General features: G+C 43.3%; 1 protein-coding gene across 4 annotated transcripts in view; it reads right to left on the bottom strand.

Moving 5' to 3' along the window:
- appa (amyloid beta (A4) precursor protein a) overlaps positions 1–24,130 on the bottom strand; it is a 216,980-nt gene that overhangs the window by 112,104 nt on the left and 80,746 nt on the right. For all 4 annotated transcript variants that reach the window (XM_072259874.1, XM_072259876.1, XM_072259872.1 and 1 more), the window contains exon 3: positions 13,838–13,967. In XM_072259874.1, coding sequence (XP_072115975.1) covers positions 13,838–13,967 — 130 coding nt within the window. The remainder of the gene's footprint in view (positions 1–13,837; positions 13,968–24,130) is intronic.

Here is a 24,130-nt window from a genome sequence, read left to right as displayed (position 1 = left end):
TCAGGGTGTGACAAGCAATTAAAAAACACCATTCAGCAATTATAAAGGGGAACAAAATGTGTACAAATACATAAATACAAGCACGTACCTACAATGTCAACTTCATTATAAAAATAGTTTAAAGTGCTTGTAATGCAGTGACGAGAGTAATAAACCGAGGGAGGGGTGGAGGCTGACTGGAATGGTTGATCAGATTTCACTGTATGTTTTGATGCAAATGTGACAAATGAGGCTAATCATTAATAAGTATCTTATGTTTCAATCAAGTCTCCGCTCTTCTAAACTTAAGCAGATGGAAGTCTAGCAGAGACACCTCTTCCCCATAACATCCACATTCACGGCATCATTCTAATTCTCGCCTGGTGTCAAGTAAGTAAGCTGCCACACTATAGTGCTGGAAAAATGGCATTGCATGTATGCAATCTGCTGAGGCAGGACTATCTTGTGCAAGTTAGACATACTGACCTTGTATCAGTTAACACTTGCATTGTTTGTGATAGCACTGGGTGAGCGAGGTTTGAATCTGAAGTTAAAAGAAGGAGAATGAAGTTCCAGTGCATCTCAATTTTCCAACGTCACCTCAGCAGCATTGTGGCCTATGGTCCTTAAATAACCATTGGCACACTTTCTAAGTGTGGTACTTTGACCTACTTGGGAAGGGACTAAATACAACACACACAGATCATACTGAGATAAATCTGCAGCAGTATGTTCACCTGGAATAAAATCAAATTTTTTTCTTAGATGAATTTTAGCGACTTTGAGAAAAATATGCTCTAAATAAAGACACAAAAATGTCACCCATGTTGTGTATTCAGTATTTCAGTAATTTTGCATATATATTGTTTGATTAAGCATTTTTGTTTGTATAATTAATTAATTACAGGTCATATTTAAAAATATGTTAATTGCATGCATCATTGTGTTACCACGTGATACACACATGCCTCGCTAAAAGAGTGAAGTCAGACCCTCATTTTGGACTCCCTTGTCTTTGAATTAATTCACTAAGTCTGTTAAAGGGGTCTCTCCTCAGCACTTGCATACTTCATTGGGTAGAAAGGCACTGTCGGCACTGTCGTGTAGCTGTTAGTGTAGCGCCAGTGACCCAGGTTCCATTCCTACAAGTATAAGTAAGGAGTTTGTATGTTCTCCTGTGATATCATGGGTTTCCTCCATGCTTCGGTTTCCTCACACATTCCAAAGATGTACAGGTTTGTAGGCTGATTGGTCACATGGGTGTAATTGGGTGCAGTGAGTTCTTTAGGCCAGAAAGGTCCCGTTATTGTGCTGTATCTCTAAATAAAATAAACAAACAGCAGCAAAAGCTGTCTCCACACACATGTGCAGCGGCTGTACATGGGAATCTTTCAGCAGATATGTCATGAATGAGTTAATTTGACAATAGGAATGTGGGGCTACACACCAAATTACTATTTAAGGTTACATAAAACTCTGGTTTTTCAAGTCATTTCACTGACAAGAAAAAGAATGGTAAAAGATCAACATAAAATGCAGGTCAAAATGGCTCTCAACGCCCTCAAAAATAACTCTAGGTCAAATCAAAACAAGCAGCACATGCAAAATGGCGCTTCTGTCAGGCACACTGCGTACCTCTCACTGACCTAGCCAGGTCATCTCTGCCAAGCACCACTAACTCCTTTACTTTTCTTAAATCCTTTGATAATCTCTGAACTATGAAGGAATTCTTGCAGTGCTTAGTCGAAAGTCTTAGTTCAAGAGATTAGTGACTAAAAGTAGCAATGAAGGACAGAATCCTGCGCTTCCTGAAACTATATAATTTTTGCTGCTGGTAATTTTACAGAGCAAAGGCGATCAAAGTTTATCAATTTAAAATCAACACTATGATGTTGTGGCTAGGAGGGAAAGGAGGTGGTTCTGGAACAGATGGGCTTGGGGAAGAACTGTTCCCAGCGTAGCAGCTCTCCAGTAGTTACATCACGTGGTCATCTACTGCATGGAAAAGGACGGAGAAGTAGTTTTAGCAAGAATGCTTGAAAGCGAGCAAAATAACTTCAATAATGGAACCTGGGAAGAGGCGGCAGATAAAGCCAAAGCAAGAGCCAAAAGTAGGTCTATGGAACACTGCCAGATATAGTGGTTGAGGCAGACATATTAGGGACTTTCAAGAGATTCTTAGATAGCTATACAGATGAAAGAAAAATGGAGGGCTATGTGGGAGGGAAGGGATAGATTAATCTCGCAGTGGATTAAAATGTCGGCACAGCATTGTGCACCAAAGGGCAGACATCCCACCTCTCCCGGAAGTTTCATGAGTCTCCCGCATATTAATAGTGGCTCCCTGATGCCCGCAAATTATATACAATGTCCCGGAAATTGATTTGTTTGAGAGTGAGCGTGAGAGAACACGCGAGAAAGAGCGAGAGAGTGAGCGCAAGAGCAAGACATTAAGCGCGAGACAGCGAGCGAGAGCGAGAGAGCGAGAGCAAGAAAGCAAGCGCGAGTGAGCGACAAGAGACAGTGCGAGAGCGAGAGAGAGCAAGAGCGAGAGAGAACAAGAGCAAGAGCAAGAAATCAAGCGCAAGTGAGCAACCATGAGAGAGTGCAAGAGTGAGAGAGAGAGCAAGCGCGTGCGAGAGAACGAGAGCGAGAGCAAGAAAGCAAGCGCGAGTGAGCGACCACAAGAGACAGTGCGAGAGCGAGAGAGAGCAAGAGCGAGAAAGCAAGCGCGAGAGAGAGCGACCACGAGCGAGAGAGCAAGAGTGAGTGTTCCAAAAAAAGAAAATATGAAACGTACATCACCCCAGACTACACTAAAGTGTACCCCTGCCTAATAGGGGTCAAAATAATGACAGTGTTGCTTGCTGCACTGTTTGCAACAGTGACTTTTCTATTGCCCATGGTGGGTTAAAATGTAAAAGACATGTTGAGGTGAGTTTAACAGGTGCCATTCGTTCATTAGCATAGCTAACGTTATTTAAACTAGCTGGCTAGCTGCTAAGGAGCTACTCTATTGCAGACATCCCACCTCTCCCGAAAGTTCCGGGAGTCTCCCGCAAATTGATGGAGCTACCTCCCTGCAATGAGTTTTTGCAGGGTGGGATGTCTGAAAGGGCCTGTACTGTTCTATGTTCAAGTACAATACAGACCAAAGGAGACTGGAAGCAAGTTCTGGGGCTACAGTAAAAAAGGGTTAAAAAAACACAGGGAAGGTTTTTGCCTGGCCTACTTGGGGAGCGACTGTTCCAGAGCACCATATTACTGTACATCTACCTATAGGATGGGGTGAGTTGCCCCTTGAGTTGGTCTGCCTGGGCTGGGGGGGGGGGGTTGAGAGGAGGGATCTGTAGTAGGAGATGTACAGGGCTGCATGTGAGTTCAAAGAAGACACAACTTCCCTACTTTGTATACTTTCTGCTGATCTTTTTTGCATCTGTGTGTTTGGTGGTCCACAATCAAGATTAAATTAACAGGGAACAGTCCGCACTATGCTCAATGCTCTCATTTTATAGATCCAATCAGTATTTTTAAGCGTAGTTACCACTTGGGGAGAGGGATTTGTTTTTTGGCCTGGTACCGTGCATCAGGATTGAAAGTAGGCCAGCAAGAACAGTAACACTAATGAGCAGGACCACTATACATTTGTATTCATAGTTTTGGGGTAATAACATTCATTGCAATTTTAGTTCAATGGTCTGTTCTTCAATTCAAAGATTAAATTAGATTAATGAGATTAGCTTTATTAGTCACGTGTACATCGAAACATACAGTGAAGTGTGTTGATTGCATCAAAACGCAACAGCAAGGATTGTGCCAGGCGGCCCAAAGTGGCACGTCGCTTCCGCCACCAACATAACACGTACACGACTCGCTAACTGTCTGCCTCGGGATAGGGGGAGGAAACCAGAGCACCCGGGGAAAACCCGCACGTCCCACGGGAGGGCGTACAGAGACTCCTCACAAAACAGTGCTGGACTTGAACTCTGGAATGCCCCAAGCTGTAATAGCATTGGGATAACCACATCACAGTGGCCATGGTAGTCAGCCACGATTGAATGGTGGAGAAGATCCAGTGGAATGAATTGCCTAATTATAGTCCTCTCTCTTACACCCTTATGGTGTTGGATCTGGTGGTTTTGTAATCCAGAGTTTCTTCGGAGGTCAAGAATGAGGCATAAATTGGTGGTTATGACCACTCATGAACTGAAATAAGAAGGAAGAATGAAACAAGGATAAAAAACAAAGAAGTCGCTGTTGCCTTATACCAAAAACTAGTTCAAACAAAAAGTTAACATGACATTTCATGATAACAAATAATTTACGAAACACCCAAACTCAAGTGGCATGACAACTGATGCATGAAAACTAGGAAGCTTCTAGAAAAATACATTTATTGGAAAATTCACAACAATTAAATATGTATGTCATATAAAAATACAAGCCAGCATAGTAAAAGGTAAATTATGAGAAATACAAGAAGTTTACTCTATTCCAAGATGGGATTAGCACAGGTAGGTAATTTGGTCAGTGTGCACAAGTAGGGCCCATTTCCATTCTCCAACTGTTTACAATGCACTTGATAGTGAGGTTAATATTTCTGCCTGTGGCCCAGTCTGACACAACTGCTGCATTGTGGGCAGAAGCCAAGATGTAGACTGGGAACATCGTTTTCACATCCAAGCTACGTCAATGCCGAAGCAGCAAGAAAGTGACACAGCAGCTGGTACTGTCGCCTCAAACTGGGTTCACTTTCCAGTTCCCTCCATATGACTGCTTACGTTTCCTCGGGGTTCTGCCACATGCCAAAAATATGCTGGTTGGCATATTAATTGGCCACCGTAAAATGCCCAAGGTGGGAGTCAGGGTAGAGCTGATGGGCACACTAAAGAGACAGATTAATAAATGGGGATATGGAATTAATAGAGCTGGCATTGACTTGATATTCTCCAATACTGTCAGAGAATGTGAACATGACACATTTTGCGGGCTTGCCCTAGATTGTGTACTATTAATTTATTTACATTAATCAATCTGTTTCCTGTGTATTTAAATACAATAATTTGTTCCAAAAAAACATTGTGCTGGCTGTGAAGGAGATGCTTCTAAAACAATATTTTTCTTTATTTTACCTCTGAAAGCCACGTTTCGTTGAGCACCTCTCCTCTGTCCGCCACAAAAGGCAGGATCTCCCAGTGGCTACTCATTTCAAATCAACTTCCCATTTTCATTCTGACATGTCTGTCCATGGCCGCATCTATAGCCACGATAAAGCTAGACTCAGGTTGGAGGAGCAACATCTCAGTCTGTCTGGGTAGCTTCCAACCTAATGGCATGAACACCGATTTCTTTAATAGCCTATTATCATCCCCCCTTCCTCCCACTTCTCCCTTTTTCCATTCCCTATTCTTTTTACCCTATCTTCCCTTCTCTTCTTCTCACCTGCCCATCACCACCCTCTGGTTACCCCCTTTCTTCCCTTTCTCCCACAGTCCACACTTCTCTCCTACCAGATTCCCTTCTTCAGCCCTTTACCTCTTCCGCCTATCCCCTCCTAGCTTCTTACTTCATCCACCTGTCTGCCACTCACCTGCCTTCCCCGTCACCTCGTTTCACCTAACTTGTACTCCTTCCCCTCCTCATCTTTTTATTCTGGCTTCTTCCCCCTTCCTTTCCAGTCCTGCTGAAGGGTCTCAGCCCAAAATATTGACTGTTTATTACCCTCCACAGATGCTGTCTGACACGCTGTGTTCCTCCAGCGTTCTGTGTGTGTTGCTTAAGATTTCCAGCATCTGCTCTTGTGTAAAGGCTGGAGCTCTGGTGCTTCAAGGCACCACAGATCACCTGGCGCTCTGGCTATTTCTGCGGGAAACACAGCATCACGGCCGGTTCATCCCTCGTAGGGTACACACAGTCAACGTAAAGGCAATACAGCAGGTGGGCAGGGTGGGGGGGGGACGACTATATGCACCACATTCACACACAGTCTTGAAATCTCACCTTAATAGGTAGTCAAACACCAATGCAATTATGAAATTAAGAAATCAATACGACCCGAAAGCACAAAATGATGGGGGCAGAGTGTGTTCAATTAATTAGATTCACTGAAATATTTCAAAACCCTAATTATTCATGCATCCAGCTGTTAAGATGCAGTTCACATTTTGGACACAAATTATCCTGAAAATTACACTATTTTTATGAATTTATCTTTAGAGCTAATTTTTGTTTGCATCATGCCATAAAATTAAAAATGCATTTTATAACAATCTGCAAAAGAATTTTGTGTTAAGAAAAAAATTATAGAAATGGGCCAGCTTTGATTAAAGATTAGCTTTATTTTCTTACGTTTGCACATTGAAACATACAGTAAAATGCATTGCTTGCGTCAACAAGTGACGCAGTCCGAAGATGTGCTGCGGGCACTCCGCAGTGTTGCCGTGCTTTACTGCATGCCCACAACATACTAACCCTAACACATATATCTTTGTAATGTGGGAAGAAACAGGAGCAGTCACAGGGAGATCGTACAAACTCCTCACAGACAACAGCGGGAATTGAACCCCAATCTTGCAATTGATTAAAGGCAACTTAAAACTGGTCTATTGCATACTTTACTGAAACTTGTTTTAAAATATAACACAGAAATCACTTGCATCCAGAAAATATGGGAGGGAGCAACAGAATACAATTAGAGGAACTTCACAATGCTGATTAATATGACCCTCGGGCCTGGCTAGCTTCAAGCCAAATGCTTTTTTGCAAGCTCGCACAATAGAACACGGAAGCTCACTTGCATTGGGCAGAAAACATACTTCCACTTCGACAACCTCTTCCCGAGGTCTGGCTATATCAATCTGGAACAAAAACATTCCGGGCCAAGTTAGCACATAGTTTTCGAGAAGACACCAAAGAAAATCTGCAAGGATGGCATCATAAAATGCATGATAATACACTTCAGAAGGAATATGCTGGTGACCCAATCAAGGTCTGAATTAGCTCAAAAAAATTAGGGCCAGGAAAGTGGAAGGAGAAAAGTACCAGCTGCTCTTTTGCATGAGGTCCCTGAAGTTCACCTCAAGGTACACAAACAAGAACATTTCTCCTACTGTGTGGTATCTAGGAACTCTGCCATGGACAGTCTCAAGCCCGGCTGTGAAAGGAGGGTTGGACACGGGGCTAGTGACCACATCCCATAAAAACCCTATGCCACGGAAACTCCAACTGAAGTTCCAAATACCTGATCCCTAGGAGAGGAAGAATCTTTGCCTCAAAGACACAAAGTTGTGTGGTGAAAGTGGTAGCCACAGGGCCACTCAACCTTTGGTCCAGGACTGAGGACTGCTGGCAAATTGCAGGAGGGATGATGGGTTTAAGAAGATGAAGATGATGGTAGGAGGAAAGAAACAGAAAAGGGAGATCCTGGACTTTAAATGGCCTTTTATTTGTACAGATGACAGAAGATTTGAGAGAAATGGTAGAATCCACGGAATTATAGTTAGTCAAAACAAAATCTTCCGATGTTGTTCACTTCCTAAATTTGAATTCCTTGGGATATCTTTAGAGCAAACAGTTTTGGTTGTGTGTTTTTCACTGTTTTTAAAGACAGGGTGGATTTTATTATTGCCATAAAGTACAGCAATTAATGTTTATATGTGCGCTCAACATTAAATACTGACACAAGAAGGTGCAGCTCTCAATTATGACATAGGAAATGAGGTTTGCTGCCAGAATGCTGCTTGCCAAATCTGATGCAGAAATGATCTTTGATCTACACCTGGTGCTTCTGCCTGTTGCTCACTCACGCAATGACTAGTGCTCCCACCCTGGACCATTGATACCTGAGTATGACTGTGGGAGTGGCACTAAGCCTTAGGACAAAAGACTGAGTTATATTGGAGCTTAGTGTGCAAGTGAGCACTTGCACCACACAGCTCCAGCACAACTCAAGTCTTCACAGATGATTCTTTTCAAGTGGTACAGAGGGATAAGACCATAACACATGGGAGAAGAATTAGGCCATTCAGCCATCGTAACCGCGTTGCCATTTCATCACGGCTGATTTATTATCCCTCTCAAACCCAACCTCCTGCCTTCTCCCCGTAACCTTTCACACTTTTACTAATCAAGAACCTGTCAACCTCCGCTTTAAATATCAAGTCAAGTCTATTGTCATTTAACTACTTAGTCATACTTTATTGATCCCGGGGGAAATTGGTTTTCATTACAGTTGCACCTTAAATAATTAAATAGTGATAAAACCATAAATAAGTAAATAGCAATATGTAAATTCTGCCAGGAAATAAGTCCAGGACCAGCCTATTGGCTCAGGGTGTCTGACCCTCCAAGGGAGGAGTTGTAAAGTTTGATGGCCACAGGCAGGAATGACTTCCTATGACGCTCTGTGTTGCATCTCGGTGGAATGAGTCTCTGGCTGAATGTACTCCTGTGCCCAACCAGTACATTATGTAGTGGATGGGAGACATTGTCCAAGATGGCATGCAACTTGGACAGAATTCTCTTTTCAGACACCACCATCAGAGAGTCCAGTTCCATCCTCACAACATCACTGGCCTGTATAGTGTCAAATGAAACAACATTTCTCTGGACCAGGGTGTAAAGCACATATATAACACAGAATAACTTAGGCAAGTAAGGATAAATTCTACAGATGAATTATGCATAAAGTGCATAAATTAAATATTGTAGGGTTCAGAACAGATTATCCAGTGACACTTTGAATGTGCTGTGGCAGGGAGTTCAGGACCCTCATGGCCTGAGGGAAGAAACTGTTTCTCATCCTGACCATTCTTGTTTTTATGCATCGGAGTCTCCTGCCTGATGGAGAAAGTCAAAGATGGTTGGGATCCTTAATAATGCTAAGGGCCCTGTGTATGCCACGCTCCCGATAATTGTCCCTGATGGATGGTAGGGACACCACTCTGATCCTCCCAGCTGTTCTCACAGTCCTTTCTGGTCTGACGCTCAGCTGCTCCCATATCAGATGGAGATACAGCTTGCCAGGATGCTCTCAGGGGTGCTCCTCCTGTAAAATTCAGTTGAGGGGAGGGGTGGAGGGGAGCCTCACTTGCCTCAATCTCCTTAGGAAGTGGAGACATCGCTGTGCCTTCTTGTGCAGGGAGGTGATAGTGAGTTATCATTTCAATTCATCTATTACGTGAACACCCAGGAACTTAGTGCAATTCACTCTCTCTATGGAGGAACTGTGTATACGCAGAGTGGGAAGGTTAATCTGCACGCTCCACGATCAAAAAAAGTTCAAAATTCAAAGTAAAATTTATTATCAGAGTACATACACGTCACCACATACAACCCCGGGATTCTTTTTCTGTGGGCATACTTAGCAAATCTATAGAACCGTAACTGTAAACATCTGGAACTGTTAACTGTAAACAAAGTGTGCAAATGCAGATAATGAATAAATAGCAATAAAAAACCAGCATGAAATAGCAAGATAAAGGAGTCTGTAAATGAGTGTGAGATCCTCTTTTGTTCAAGAGCCTGATGGTTGAGGGGCAGTAACTGTCTTGAACCTGGTGGTGCGAGTCCTGAGGCTCCTGTACCTTCGACCTGATGGCAGCACCGAGAAGAGAGCGTGGTCAGGGTGATGAGAATCTTTGATGATAGGTGCTGCTTTTCTACAGCAACTTTTCATGGAGATGTGCTCAATGGTTGGGAGGACTTTCCCCGAGGTGTACTGGGCCGAATCCACTACCTTCTATAGGATTTTCCATTCAATTATTTCTTTGGTCTTCGCTATATTCAAACTTAGGTTATTCTTCTCACACCAGTCCAGCAGCTGCCCCACTTCCTCTCTGTCCTCCGACTCATCATCGTTGATGAGGCCCATTCACTGGTGTGTCATCTGCAAACTTGATGACACGGTTTGAGCTGAATCCTGTGACACAGTCATAAGTCAGCAGCGTGAACAGCTGTGAGCTGAGCACACAGACAGTGCTCAACGTAATAGGACTGACCGTGGCCTTTCTGTTAAGAAGTCCAGGATCCAGTTACATTGGGAGGTGTTGAGAGCCACCAAGGACAGCTTCCCCACCAGTTTCTGGGGTTTGATGGAGTTAAATGCTGAAATGAAGTCTACAAACAGCAGCCTGGCATATGAGACCCCATTTTCCAGGTGGAAAAGGAGGGCAGAGGCTATGGCATCGTCAGTGGATCGATTCGAGCCGTAAGTGAAATGGAAAGGGTCCAGAGTAGCTGGGAGAAAATACACTCAATAGCTTGTCCTCCACCGCAATAAGTTCCACAGACTCACCAGCTTCAGGCTAAAGTAATACTTCCTCATCTCTGACGCCAATTGTATTGTGAGGCTATGCCCCTCTGGTCCTACACTCCCCCCACAATAGGGAACATCCTCTCAATGTCCACACTAGGCTTTTCAATATGCTATAGGTTTCAATGAGATATCCACCACCCTTCCCCCACTACTCTTCCTCTAAATTCCGGCGAGTACAGAACCAGAGCCATCAAATGCTCCTGATACGTTAACCCTTTAATTCCGAGCATCATTCTTGTGGACCACGTCTGGACCCTCTGGATACTACAGCACTTCACTAAGGTTTGTGCATTCCACTGCACTGAATTTGAATTTTTGTACCTCTCCGGCATGCCGATCAGGGTGTAGTACTACGATCAGGAATCTACTCCCGAGTCCTCTTGCAGGATCTCAAGGGAACCTGAAACAACTAAAGTGTAAAGCTACAAGCTCAGAGGACTCAAGCTCAAGCAGTTGCCTGTGGGAGGGCAATGTAATAAGGATAATAATCTTAAAGAGGAAGTCTTACTCAATTCCTCCCACATTTACTCTTACAACTTGTTTTCCCTACTGATATGTAGCAACAAGTTCAGCTGAGTCATAAGCTATCTGCACTCAGTGAAAAACCAACACGCTCACTTTGGAATGTAATGGAACAAACTGATGCTCTTTGGTGAGGCAGAGAAGAACTCCATGTCAGAGAGTGTCAGTGAGATGCAGGGGAGGAGAGAGGAAGAACGAGATTCAGTTTTATTTATCAAATGTACATCGAAATTTGTTGTCTGCGTTAACAACCAACACAACCCAAGGATGTGCTGGAGACATCCCGCAAATGTCACCACACATTCCAGTGCCAAAATAGCAGGGTTACAATGTTCATCAGAACAACACAAAAGACAACAAACAACACAACAGCAAAGCAAGTCCCATCTCTTCCTCCCACCCATCCACGCACGTACAGTCCTCAAACCCAGGACAAGCCATCTCCAGGCATCCAGCGGACACTGGGCCTTTGACTTCTCCAGTGCAGGGTCCCCAACCACCGGGCCGCAGAGCATGTGCTACCGGGCCGCGAGGAAACGATATGATTTGGCGATATGAGTCAGCTGCACCTTTCCTCATTCCCTGTCAGGCCCACTATTGAGCCTGAACGCACGCGAGGTCATTACCCGCGCGTCATCCATGTCAGCGCGGGAAGGAGATCAACTCCTCGAGCTTGCAACTGATGGCAGCCTTAAAAGCATGTTTGACATAACATCTCTGCCGGCATTCTGGATCAAAGTCAAGGGCGAATATCCTGAGATAGCCACAAAAGCACTGAAAACGTTGCTTCCATTTCCAACATATCTCTGTAATGAATGCAACGAAAACTAAATTGCAGAATAGACTGGACATAAGGAACCCATCCGAGTATCGCTGTCTCCCATCACCCCTCGATGGCACCGTCTTGTTGCAGGAAAACAAGCCCAGGGTTCCCATTGATTCAGCGATATTGGTGTGTTGCAATGATTTTATATGTTCATACGGGGAAAATATGTGCTGCGTGTTTAATATCCAAATGTTACTTAAAACGTTATGATGCTATTGACTTATATAACCATATAACAATTACAGCACGGAAACAGGCCATCTCTGCCCTTCTAGTCCGTGCCGAACGCTACTCTCACCTCGTCCCACCAACCAGCACTCAGCCTATAACCCTCCATTCCTTTCCTGTCCATATACCTATCCAATTTTTCTTTAAGTAATAATATCGAACCTGCCTCTACCACTTCTACTGGAAGTTCATTTCACCACTTACTTCAAGCTCCCCTGTCCTCCCCTGATAATTGACTATAACTATATTCATGCGAGGAAAATATGCGCTGTGTGTTTAATATTAAATTTGTTAGATAAACCCTTTTAGAAACAAAATTGAATGTATTAGCCACTTATCACCTATATTCCGATCGTGATTAATCCCCCCCCCGAACAGAATAGCCAAAAATGATTTGTAAAAAAAAAAATGGCACGTACACGCATGCGCAAGTCACGCACGCGCACTGGTGCCCGCGCAAGACTTCATGGTCATAGTAGTCTTTCTCAGGGTAAACACGACGTATTTGACTGCTACTCTTGTCCGTTGGCAACCTTACCCACGCCCCCCCCCCGCCAGGTTGGCCAGTCCGCAAGAATATTGTCAATAATAAACAGGTCTGCAGTGTAAAAAAGGTTGGGGACCCCTGCTCCAGTGGACTTACAGACTCAGGGTTCTGGCCATTGGGCCTTGACTTCCGATTGACCTTCGAGCTTCAATCCCAGAACTCGGGGACGATGACGAATGAAGTCACTGCAAGAGGACCCCAAATTTCAGGCCCCACACTTCAGACTCGCCAATTTGCATACCTAGGGGGCCAACGACCCTTATGCCCCCTGCCCTCATGCAACTCCAGTTCTAAACCTGCCGTCAATTTGCTGACGGGGGGGGGGGGGGCACTATCAGCCCTCGTTCTCCCTGGTCTGATGTCCCAACATCCAAACATGGCAGTCCTTCTTCACAAGTCCACTTCACTGGCTTCTGAACATGGAGCGGAGGCCTAGATTCTGGCCTGACTTTGAACTCCTCCACAACCCTGCCCCTAAACCATATTCTGACTGCTAACTCTCCTCTCTGTTCCCAAAACCATCCCTATTAAACTAAAATAAAACAACTAAAACTGTTGGGTTCACAAAGAGACTAAGAACAGGAACACAGTGGTCATGTGTGTAAAACCCTGACAATGGAGTACTGAGATTAGTGCAATGGAAATTAAATTTACACTCAACACACACAAAATGCTGGAGGAGCTCAGCAGGCCAGGCAGCATCTATGAAAAAGAGTAAACTGTCATCACTTCAGGCTGAGATGTTATGTTTTATTGTGTTTGGAAGTTCAAGACATAATATTGATTTAAACGTTACTTTAGGTGGTACTAATATGCATACACACAGGAGTGGAACCTAGTGTGATCTTCTGCTGCTGCAGTCCATCCACTGCAAGGTTTGATGTGTTGTGCATTCAGAGATGTTCCTCTGCACACCACTATTGTAATGTATAGTTATTTGAGTTGCTGTCACCTTCCTGTCGGCTTGAAGCAGCCTGGCCATTTTCCCCGACCTCTCTTGACAAACACCTTAACAAGATGTTTTCACACGTAGAACTGCTACTCACTGGATGTTTTTTTTTGTTTTTCGTACCATTCTCTAAATTCCAGAGACTGTTCTCCATGAAAATCCAAGGAGATCAGCAGTTTCTGAAATACTCAAACCACCCTGTCTGGCACCAACAAACATTCCATGGCCAAGGTCACTCAGATCACATTTCTTCCCCATTCTAATGTTTGGTCTGTACAATAACTGAACCTCTTGACCAAGACTGCATGCTATTATGCATTGAGTTGCTGTCACAGGATTGGTTCATTAGATATTTGCATTAACAAGCAGGTGTTCAGGTGTACCTAATAAAGTGGCCAGTAGGTGTACACACACATAATTATACATAGTTACATGATTATATTCCATGAAGTCAACAAGAGGAGCACCTACCCAAACATCTGTAAGGAACCACGATGTGTGGGTGGCCTTTACATTGTTTACGTCCCTTCTTGCACCAATTCTGGATGGTGAGAGGTTGGTTAGCCTCAACGACATTGGTGATCTGCAAGTCTGGATAAACCTAGGAGACAAAAACAAAAGACAAGCGTTAAAAAAAGCTTTAGATCTGATTCAGCTAACATTTCAGTCTCAACGTTGTTGAATCTGCAGTTTTTATTGTCATTGAATCCTTTACACCATGCTGGCATTTGACATACTTGGAAGCACCTCTAATCTTTAACTCAAATTGTTAGTGACAAGTGCTCTTTGGGCAGAATTGATTTGGTCGGCTAGATACATCTGAAAATCGATGGAACTAAAAATTATTTATTCTGAGGGAAATTATGTATTCTAGTCAATTTACTAAAAATAAAATACAATCATGTTCACTGTCATAATTGAGTCGCTTCAGGTCATATTATAATAAGGTCACCTTAGATTCAATTTAAAAGTGAAAAAAGGTTCTTTTGAATTAATACAGTTCCAACCTAAACATCTCCAGCAGGCTCTGTACATCAAATTGCCCTATTAAATGGGGAATGGGGTGTGAGGGATAATAAATCAGCCATGATGGAGTGGCGGAGAAGACTCGAAGGGTCAAACGGTCTAATTCTGCTCCTGTGCCAAAGTGATCATTCTCTATCAAACAACCTAACTAATATATTCTCCTGTTCATATTCCAGGTCAATATGAACCACATTTAAGTCTCATTAATTGATCTATGGTAAAGCTACATTTGTGATATAGGATTCTAAAAGGTAGCCATCATAAATATGGGTATAGGAAACTACCACAGCAAAGAAACAGGCTCTTTGGCTTATCTAATCAGTGTCAAACTGTTTAAACTGCCTAGTCCCGGACCATAGCCTTCCATTTCCCTCCCATTCACGTACAGTACCTACCTAAATTTCTCTTAATGTTGAAATTGAAATCAAGAAATGCGCAGGCGGGTCTGAGTGAAGAAGTTCCTCCCCTTTTCCTTTTAAACATGTCACCTTTAACCCATAACCTCTAGTTGTAGTCTCACCCAACCCCAGTGGAAAAAGCTTGTATATACACCTCATAATTTTGCATACTTCTATCAAATCGCCCCTCAGTCTTGTACATTCTGAAGAACACAGTCCTAACCTATTCAATCTTCCTTATAACTCAGATCTTCCAGTCCAGACGACATCCTTGTAAATTTTCTCTGTACTCCTTCAACCTTATTTACATCTTTCCTGTAGGTAGGTGCCCAAAACTGCACACAATAGGACACACCATTTTGCCCTATCCCGATTTTTTCTTTAAATAATGATTGTTTTGAATTTCTATTCACAAATGGTTTGCCAGCTTAAGAGCAAGATACAAGAGCAATCTGCTTCACCATTCAATAATGGCCAATTTGAGTATCAGCGAATCTCTTGCACAATTCCCTTAACATTTTCACTACTCGCCCAAAGCATACCTGATAATCAGTATCCAGTTGTAAGGGTAGATAATTCTAAAGATAAGTAAAAAGGAAAATCCTCATTTGTACTCTTGAGTCAGAGTTGCACAGCAGAGGAACAGGTTCTTTGGCTGTCTGTGTCAACGCTGCCACATTTTTAGCTAACCACTCATGCTCAGACTTTAGTTCTATACATATTCTTAAAAATAATTCTTCATCAAAGCATGTCCAAAGTTCAAAGTAAATTTATTATCCAAGTACATATATGTCACCAAATATAACCCTGAGATTAGTTTTCTTACGGGCATACTCAGTAAATCCAAGTACCATAATAGAATCAATGAAAGACCACACCCAACAGGACAGGAAGCAATCCAAGTGCAAATACAAAAGGAAAAAAAAAGAAATAATAAATAAACAATAAATATCGAGAAAATGAGATGAAGAGTCCTTGAAAGTGAGTCCATAGATTGTGGGAACATTTCAGTGATGGGGCACGTGAAATTGAGTGAAGTTGACCCTCTGGTTCAAGAGCCTGATGGCTGAGGGGTAATAATTGTTCCTGAACTAAACTATTTTGTTTTAGATGCTGTCAGCTCTTAGTCAACTACATTAAACTCTGAAGAATGCAAGTCTATTCCGTGGCAGTCCTTCCAGTTCAATGTACCATGGAAGTGTCACGGTTAGCATCACGTTATTAGGGTTTGGGGCGTTTCTGGAGTTTGGAGTTAAACTCCAGCACCGTGTTGTAACGAGTCTCTGTATGTCCTCACCATGGAATTTCTCTGGGTCCTCTGGCTTCCTCCCCCACAGTCAAAGATACATTGGGTAGGTTAATTGGTCATTGTAATTATCAGATGATTAGGTCAGGGCGAATAGGGCTTGTCGGGAGTCGTTGGGGCGGAAGGGCCTACTTTGCGGTGTGTCGCTAAATAAATAATTCCCCATTACCAGCGAAGACTGGTTCAATATTTTCCGTAATCACTATTTTCCTCAGCTAAGCCCTCAATCTGGTCACTCCTTAACCATTCTTAAATCTGCTTATGACTGCAACTTCATGTCTGTGAAAGATGTTCAGCGAATCTGGATTATATGCTCTCGACAATTTATGAAATACTTTTTCTGTAGTGTCATTACATGGATAAGTTTAACTTTGTTTAGTGTTGCACTTCATGCCTAACTAAAATGGAGGATTCTAATTTGCCTAGTCTTTGTTTTTTTAAAAAAAAAGGATGAGTACTAACAACTTCACTGCTTCTTGTAATTATCTGTATCATCCTCCACACCAGAAATGCTTGACCTTTTCGGCTTCTGAAGCTCCCTTTATGTGATAGAAAAATCCCCAGAGGCCTCTGAAGAGCCATTTTCCCCAACCACAAGGATCAGCTGGTGTCCTTCATATCAGTCAACACTATGTATGCTAAACACACACAAATCTTTCCATGTGCTGAACACCAGTTACCAGTTTGAGATTTCAGATCAGTGCCTGAATGTTTCTGAAATCTGACTGGGATCATAGGCAGACAATAATTCAGATTAATTTTTTAAAAATAAAATCACATACGCCAAAACAGAGTGAAATGTGTTGTTTGTTTTAACAACCAACATAACCCAAGGATGTGCAAACACGAGGAAATCTTCAGATGCTGGAATTTCAAGCAACACACATCAAAGTTGTTGGTGAATGCAGCAGGCCAGTCAGCATCTCTAGGAAGAGGTACAGTCGACGTTTCGGGCCGAGACCCTTCATCAGGCTTAGCTTGGTAAAGTGCCTGGTTTTGCCTGTCACCTAACTTGTACTCCTTCCACCTTCCCCCACCGTCTCATTCTGGCTTCTTGCCCGTTCCTTTCCAGTCCTGATGAAGGGCCTCAGCCCAAAATGTTGACTCTTTAATCCTTTCCATACATACTGCCTGACATACAGAGTTCCCTCTGCGATTTGTATTTATTACTATGGATTTGCAGCATCTGCAGAATCTCTTGTGCGAAGCATGTTACTCATCAGAACAGCAGCAGCAAAATAAGCCCCTTTACTCCCTCCCATGCATTCCCTCACTCACAGACTGTCCCGCAACCCCAGGGCAAACCAGACCTCCAGCCTCCACTGAACTCGCAGACATCAGACTCCGACTTGTGCTTGCCCAGAAAGTAACTGAGAAATACAAACCTAAAGAACTTGGCACAAAATGCTACAGATCTGACTACATGGAGATCTGGCTACACTGTTATGAATGAGTGAGACCAAAGACCACAAGACATAGGAGCAGAATTAGGCCATTCCATTCCATCATGGCTGTTATATTATCCCTATAAATCCCATTCTCCTATCTTCTCCCCATAACTTTTGATGCCCTCACTTATCAAGAATCTATCAACTTATACCCAATGACTTGGCTTCCACAGCTGTTTGTGGCAATGAATTCGACAGATTCACCACCCTCTGGCTGAAGAAATTCCTTCTCACCTCTGTTCTAAAGGGTCATCTTCTATTCTGACGCCATGCCCTCTCATCCTAGACCTCCCTCCACAGAAAACATCCTCTCTACTCTATCTAGGCCTTTCAACACTTGATAGGTTCTAACATGATCCCTTCCCATTTTTCAAAACTCTAGTGGGTACAGACCCAGAACTATCAAACATTTCTCATATGTTTACCATTTTATTGGTGGAATCATTCTCATGAACCTCCTCTGGACCCTTTCCAATGCCAGCATATCCTTTGCACTATTGCCCCTAACCCTGAAAGGAGGAGGGACAAACAGCAAGTGTTCAAATCAAAGGGGGAAGAGTGCAGTTACTTGCCAAATTTTGGACCTGGCCGGATGCACCAAGGCTAACCAAAATACTTCCAGCAAAATTAAAAACCTTTCTTGCAGATCAAATGAGCATCAAGGAGCCATCTAGAGAAACATTGCTCAATGCCAATTCAAATATTATCACTGGTGGAGTTTCTTCCTTTCCAAAACAGCTAGCTTTATACACTAAACTATAGCAGTGCCAAACTGTGCTCTAATTCAATCCCAACTTGGTACATTCTTCGCTGTACTCCATCCCCAGCAGAGCTTTCATCGACAACTTCTCACCCACTTTAGTCCCACGAGTTTTGCATTTCTTTTAGTAAGAATGCGCCCTCAGAGGTTCACTTTTTAAAGCTTTCAGGCTAAGGGACTTTTAAACATTGGGTTCTAAGTCCTCTAACAATTTTGTTTCTTTAATTGGTTCAAAGGGATTATAGTTTTACACAGCTGCCCTGGCTGAGTATCGACTTACGACAGCTAGGATGCAACATCCATGATCAACCCTGGCCGAGGGAGGCCTATGGTGTAGTGGATCAGGATGAACCCAAATGGGAGCCCTCTATTTATTTATTGACGTACAGTGCAGTACAGGGCTATGGTAGGAAACTTTGTCACATGGTGTGAGCAGAATTATCTGCAGCTTAATGTGAAAAAGACTGAGGAGCTGGTGGTAGACCTGAGGAAGCTAAAGTACCGGTGACCCCTGTTTCCATCCAGAGGGTCAGTGTGGACATGGTGGAGGATTACAAATACCTGGAGATACGAATTGACAATAAACTGGACTGGTCAAAGAACACTGAGGCTGTCTACAAGAAGGGTCAGAGCCGTCTCTATTTCCTGAGGAGACTGAGGTCCTTTAACATCTGCCGGACGATGCTAAGGATGTTCTACGAGTCTGTGGTGGCCAGTGCGATCATGTTTGCTGTTGTGTGCTGGGGCAGCAGGCTGAGGGTAGCAGACACCAACAGAGTCAACAAACTCATTCGTAAGGCCAGTGATATTGAGGGGATGGAACTGGACTCTCTGACGGTGGTGTCTGAAAAGAGGGTGCTGTCCAAGTTGCATGCCATCTTGGACAATGTCTCCCATCCACTACATAATGTACTGGTTGGGCACAGGAGTACATTCAGCCAGAGACTCATTCCACCGAGATGCAACACAAAGCGTCATAGGAAGTCATTCCTGCCTGTGGCCATCAAACTTTACAACTCCTCCCTTGGAGGGTCAGAAACCCTGAGCCAATAGGCTGGTCCTGGACTTATTTCATAATTTCCTGGTGTAATTTACATATTCCTATTTAACTGTTTATGGTTTTATTACTATTTATTATTTATGGTGCAACTGTAACGAAAAACAATTTCCCTCGGGATTAATAAAGTATGACTATGACTACGACTATGAATAGGCCCTTCTGGCCCTCCGAGCCACGCTGCCCATCAATCCCCCAATTTAATTTTAGCCTGATCATGGGACTAGACTACAATGACCAATTAACCTACCCAGCCAGTACATTTTCCAACTGTGGGAGGAAACAGGAGCACCCGGAGGAAACCCACGCGGTCACGCACGTACCAACTCCTCACAGGCAGCAGAAGGAAATGAACCCAGGTCGCCTGTACCGTAAAGCGTTGTGCTTACCACTATGCTGCCATGCTGTCATTCTTTCCACACGATAAAACATATCATCAAACATACTAAAACATATTACACACTAAACCCTGCTTTCTACTGATTAACCATGTCAATTGTCTATTTTTAGGAGTAGTGGTAATTACAGCAGAATCCATGACTATGGCACCCAAAGCTTCACTCCCCACAACACTGAACTGATTCCACAACCTATGAACTCACTTTCAAGGACTCTACCGTTCCTATTCTCAATATTATTTATTAGGTGCTGCCCAACTTGCTGAGTTCCTGCAGCATTTTGTGTGTGTTGTTTTGGATTTCCAGCATCTGCAGGCTTTCTTGTGTTTATTAACACAGTTTGTCTTCTTTGTGCATTAGTTGTATGTCAGTCTTTGCTTGTGTGTAGCCCTTCATTGGTTCTATTATATTTCTTTGTTCTATTGTGAATGGATCAGCCATGATGAAATGGCAGAACAGGCTAGAAGGGCTGAATGGCCTAATTCTGCTCCTATGTCTGCAAGAAAATGAATCTCAGGGTAGTATATGATGACATATACGTACTTTGGTAATAAATTTACTTTAAGCTTTGAATCCTCTCTACCATGAGATGGCTTACATTTGATGTCTTTTGATGGTATATAAAGATAGGCAGGGCCTCGCTGGGGTACAAACATATGAATGAGCATTCAAGAGATTTGCAGGATGGATGGGGATTGTCTTCCTGGCTACTGCAGGACAGTAGGCATCTTCCGGAAGGAGGGAACCGGGTATTCATGTATGCATCCTGCCCGAAGTCACAGTCAGGAGTTGGGTTGAAAGGAGCAGAGAGAGTTGAGCAGAGTTGTTTGCCCACTGTGTTGTGGGGCTTGCTGGCACCCGCTCTTCCCGTGTCTACTTGCTTTCCTGTCACAGCTGTTTCTGTGATTCCCCCCCAAACATTGTTAATTTTGGATTTATAAACAGTTCAGATTATAAACAGTTCTCAGAAAGAAAACATGTTACAGCTTGAGACGTGCCTGGATCAATGACGTTATATAGCCACAGTAGCTTGCATGTGTCAGTAATGACACAAAAATCTGCGTACCACTGCAGGCAACCTTTATGTTTGTTATCCACAGCAAGTCCATACAACTACCCCGAGAATAATGACTGAATGAAATTTATAAAAACTAGAAATTGCGCAGATGCTGCAAAACCAGAGTCCTGAAGGAAGGGCTCAAAACATCGGCTGTTTACTCCCCTCCATAGATGCTGCCTGACTTGTTGAGTTCCTACAACATTTTGTTAGTGAAATGTAATCTCTTTACTTTCCATGATTGCTTCTAGCACCTAATTAGTTTCAGATTACAGCCAGATACATTTTGGCCAATGGAAATCCCAATGAAATACACTATACACAGTTTGGGTAGAGGTCTTAAGACATAGAATCAAGAAAATCTTATTCCACTACACCAGGACAGATTTTAAAGCAACTGCAAGAGGAGATTAGAAAACATTAAACCAATACTCTTAACAAATCCTCACCACAATTTCAACGATTTAAATCACCAGATTTACTATGATACAATATACTATTTTACAGATACCCGTGCTTTGTGAAATATTTTGCGCTAATAACATCAAAACATCTTTTACTTAGCAGTGCCTTGACCCAAAACATTGACAAACCCACACAAAATGCTGGAGGAACTCAGCAGGTAAGCGGTATCAATGGAAAGGAATAAACAACTGATGTTTTGGGCCGAAACTCCTTATCAGGACTGGAAAGGAAGGGGGAAGAAGCCAGAATAAGGTGGGGAGAGGAGAAGAGTACAAGATGGCAGTTGATAGGTGAGACCAGGTGAGGGGGAAGGTAGGTAGGTGGGGGAGGGTTATGAAGTGAGAATATAATCTACAGCACATTACAGGCCCTTCCGCCCACAATGTTGTGCCGAACATGTAACCTACTCTAGAAATTGCCTAGAATTTCCCTACTGCATAGACCTCCATTTTTCTAAGCTCCAAGTACCTATCTAAGAATCTCTTAAAAAGACCCTATTGTATCTGTCTCTACCACCATCGCTAGCTGTGCTTTCCACACACCCACCACTCTCTTTGCGAAAAACTTACCTCTAACATCCCCTGGGTACGTATTTCCAAGCAACTTAAACTATGCCCCCTCCTGTTAGCCAGTTCAGCCCTGGGAAAAAGCCTCTGGCTATCCACACGATCAATGCCTCTCATCATCTTATACACCTCTATCAGGTCACCTCTCATTCGCCATCACTCCAAAGGGAAAAGGCCAAGTTCACTCAACCTATTTTCACAAGGCATGCTCTCCAATCCAGGCAACATCCTTGTAAATCTCCTCTGCACCCTCTCTATAGTATCCACATCTTTCCTGTAGTAAGGTGACCAGAACTGAACATAGTACTCCAAGTGAGGTCTAACTAAGGTCTTGTATACATGTAACATTACCTCACTGCTTGACTCAAAAAAGCTGGGAGGTAATAGGTGGAAGAGGTAAAGTGCTGGAGAAGAAGGAATCTGATAGAGTCATAGAGAAGTACAGCACAGATTTGTTTTGTGCAAACGTCAGTTCCTGTTCATAAGCTTTTATTTTTATATCATTTCCTGTGCAGGTTAATTTGGATTTCAACTTGGTGCAAACATGGTAGAAAGACAACCTTCTCCATCCACTCTTTACGTGTCCTTGAAACAGCAAAATCTGAAGTCTTAGACTTTCTTAATATTGGCAAACATTTAGTAGATGTACTTTGAAGGAAATATTAAGTTTATTGTTCATCGTTATTAAGCTATTGGCGCGCCATGAGTTTGCTCTAGTCCACGGCATAGCTATAGAACGTTGCATGTGCGTATTAACTTATCTAACGCTGATTGTGAGAATAGTCGATGATGAAAGAAAGATGAATCCTTATTTTAGGTAGGAAGTGAGAAGTGTCCAAAGTCAACCAACTTGGAAACACATGGGTATTCACCACTTAATAAGAGCAAGCAAGGGCTGAATGGTGCACCAAGTGCAGCAGTGGTTCACCTTTCAACAGAAGGTGTTCACAGAGCCAGCTGCACAGTCCTCACTTGCTGCACCAGGCTGTGGTGATAAATCACCGTTGGACAATAGTTTGAGTGAGATACTGAGACTGGCCAGAGAAGCCCTGAGGCAGAGTCAGTCCAAATGTGGGCAAGTCAGTCATCTGGAGAGTGTTGGAGAATCTGGGGAGAACAGCAAGGACAACTGGAGGAGCAGGAACAATATATTGCAGAACAGGCATGGACACACGGTACAGCAAGCACTAGTGGTCTCCAGGACACTGAGCCAAGAACCTATCGCCACTTCTGAAGAATTAGACCCAGACACAGCTGTAAATTGACAGCCATAACCTTGGGCTACTGGTTCCAGCACATCCACAGCAGAGCATGGCAGGGAGCCAGCAAGCATCCATCAGATGTAGCTACTTTCTCGTACGTTCTAAAGACATGTTCTGGAACATCAGAAGGTACTGATGGAGAGCCAGTGAATTTGCCGCGGAGTCAATAGGTGGAGAGGTCGGCTTAACCCTGTCAACTCTCATCGAGAGTGATTATATTCCCAACAAAAAGGACGAAATCCCAACTCTTGAAGCTGCACACGGTCATTCACATAGCTGACAAGATCCTCTCCATTTGTCCCTTCTATTGAGATTCTCCTGTTGCTTGGCAGAGGTGCCACCTGTGCATGTAAGGTACGTGAACAGTTCAATGGTTGGCAAGATGCACCTTATACCCAAGGACTGCACCTGGGTTGGGTCATGGTGAAGTCTGCCTCGATGGTGCTCATTAGCCCACTATCAGCACATTTAAGACTAATGCCCAGAAGAATGGTTGCCTAGTCATTTCAGAGCCTCTGAGAGTGAAGATTGTAGGAGTAGCCAAAGACAGCCCCTGCAGTAACCTTCTTCATAAGGACTGGACATGCTGAACCAAGGACAGATCCTCTGAAATAATAACACCAAAGAATTTAGAGTTGCTGACCCTGTCCACCTCTAATCCCCCAAGGACTGACTCTTGGGCCTTTGGTTTCCTCCTCCTGAGTCAATAATCAGCTCCTTGATCTTGCCCTCCTTGATCTCCATCATAAATGCTGATTCATCAGCTCCCTTGATTTGGCCAACGACATTGGTGTTGTTAGCAAACATGAATATGGCATTGGAGCTGTGCTCAGCGTCACAATCATAATTATAAAGTGAATACAGCAAGGGGCTAAGCACACCGCCTTGTGGTGCCCCTGTGCTGATGGAGATTGTGGAGGAGTGACTGGGATTGTGGAGCAAGTGAGGAAATCAAGGATCCAGTTGCACAAAGAGGTATTGAAGCCAAGGTCTTGAAGCTTATTGATCAGTTTTGAGGGGA

This window comes from Mobula birostris, chromosome 6 (genome assembly GCF_030028105.1).
Source record: "Mobula birostris isolate sMobBir1 chromosome 6, sMobBir1.hap1, whole genome shotgun sequence".
Taxonomy (NCBI): Eukaryota; Metazoa; Chordata; class Chondrichthyes; order Myliobatiformes; family Myliobatidae; genus Mobula; species Mobula birostris.
Note: the sequence above shows the minus strand (reverse complement) of the source record. Positions and strands in the feature narration are given on the sequence as shown.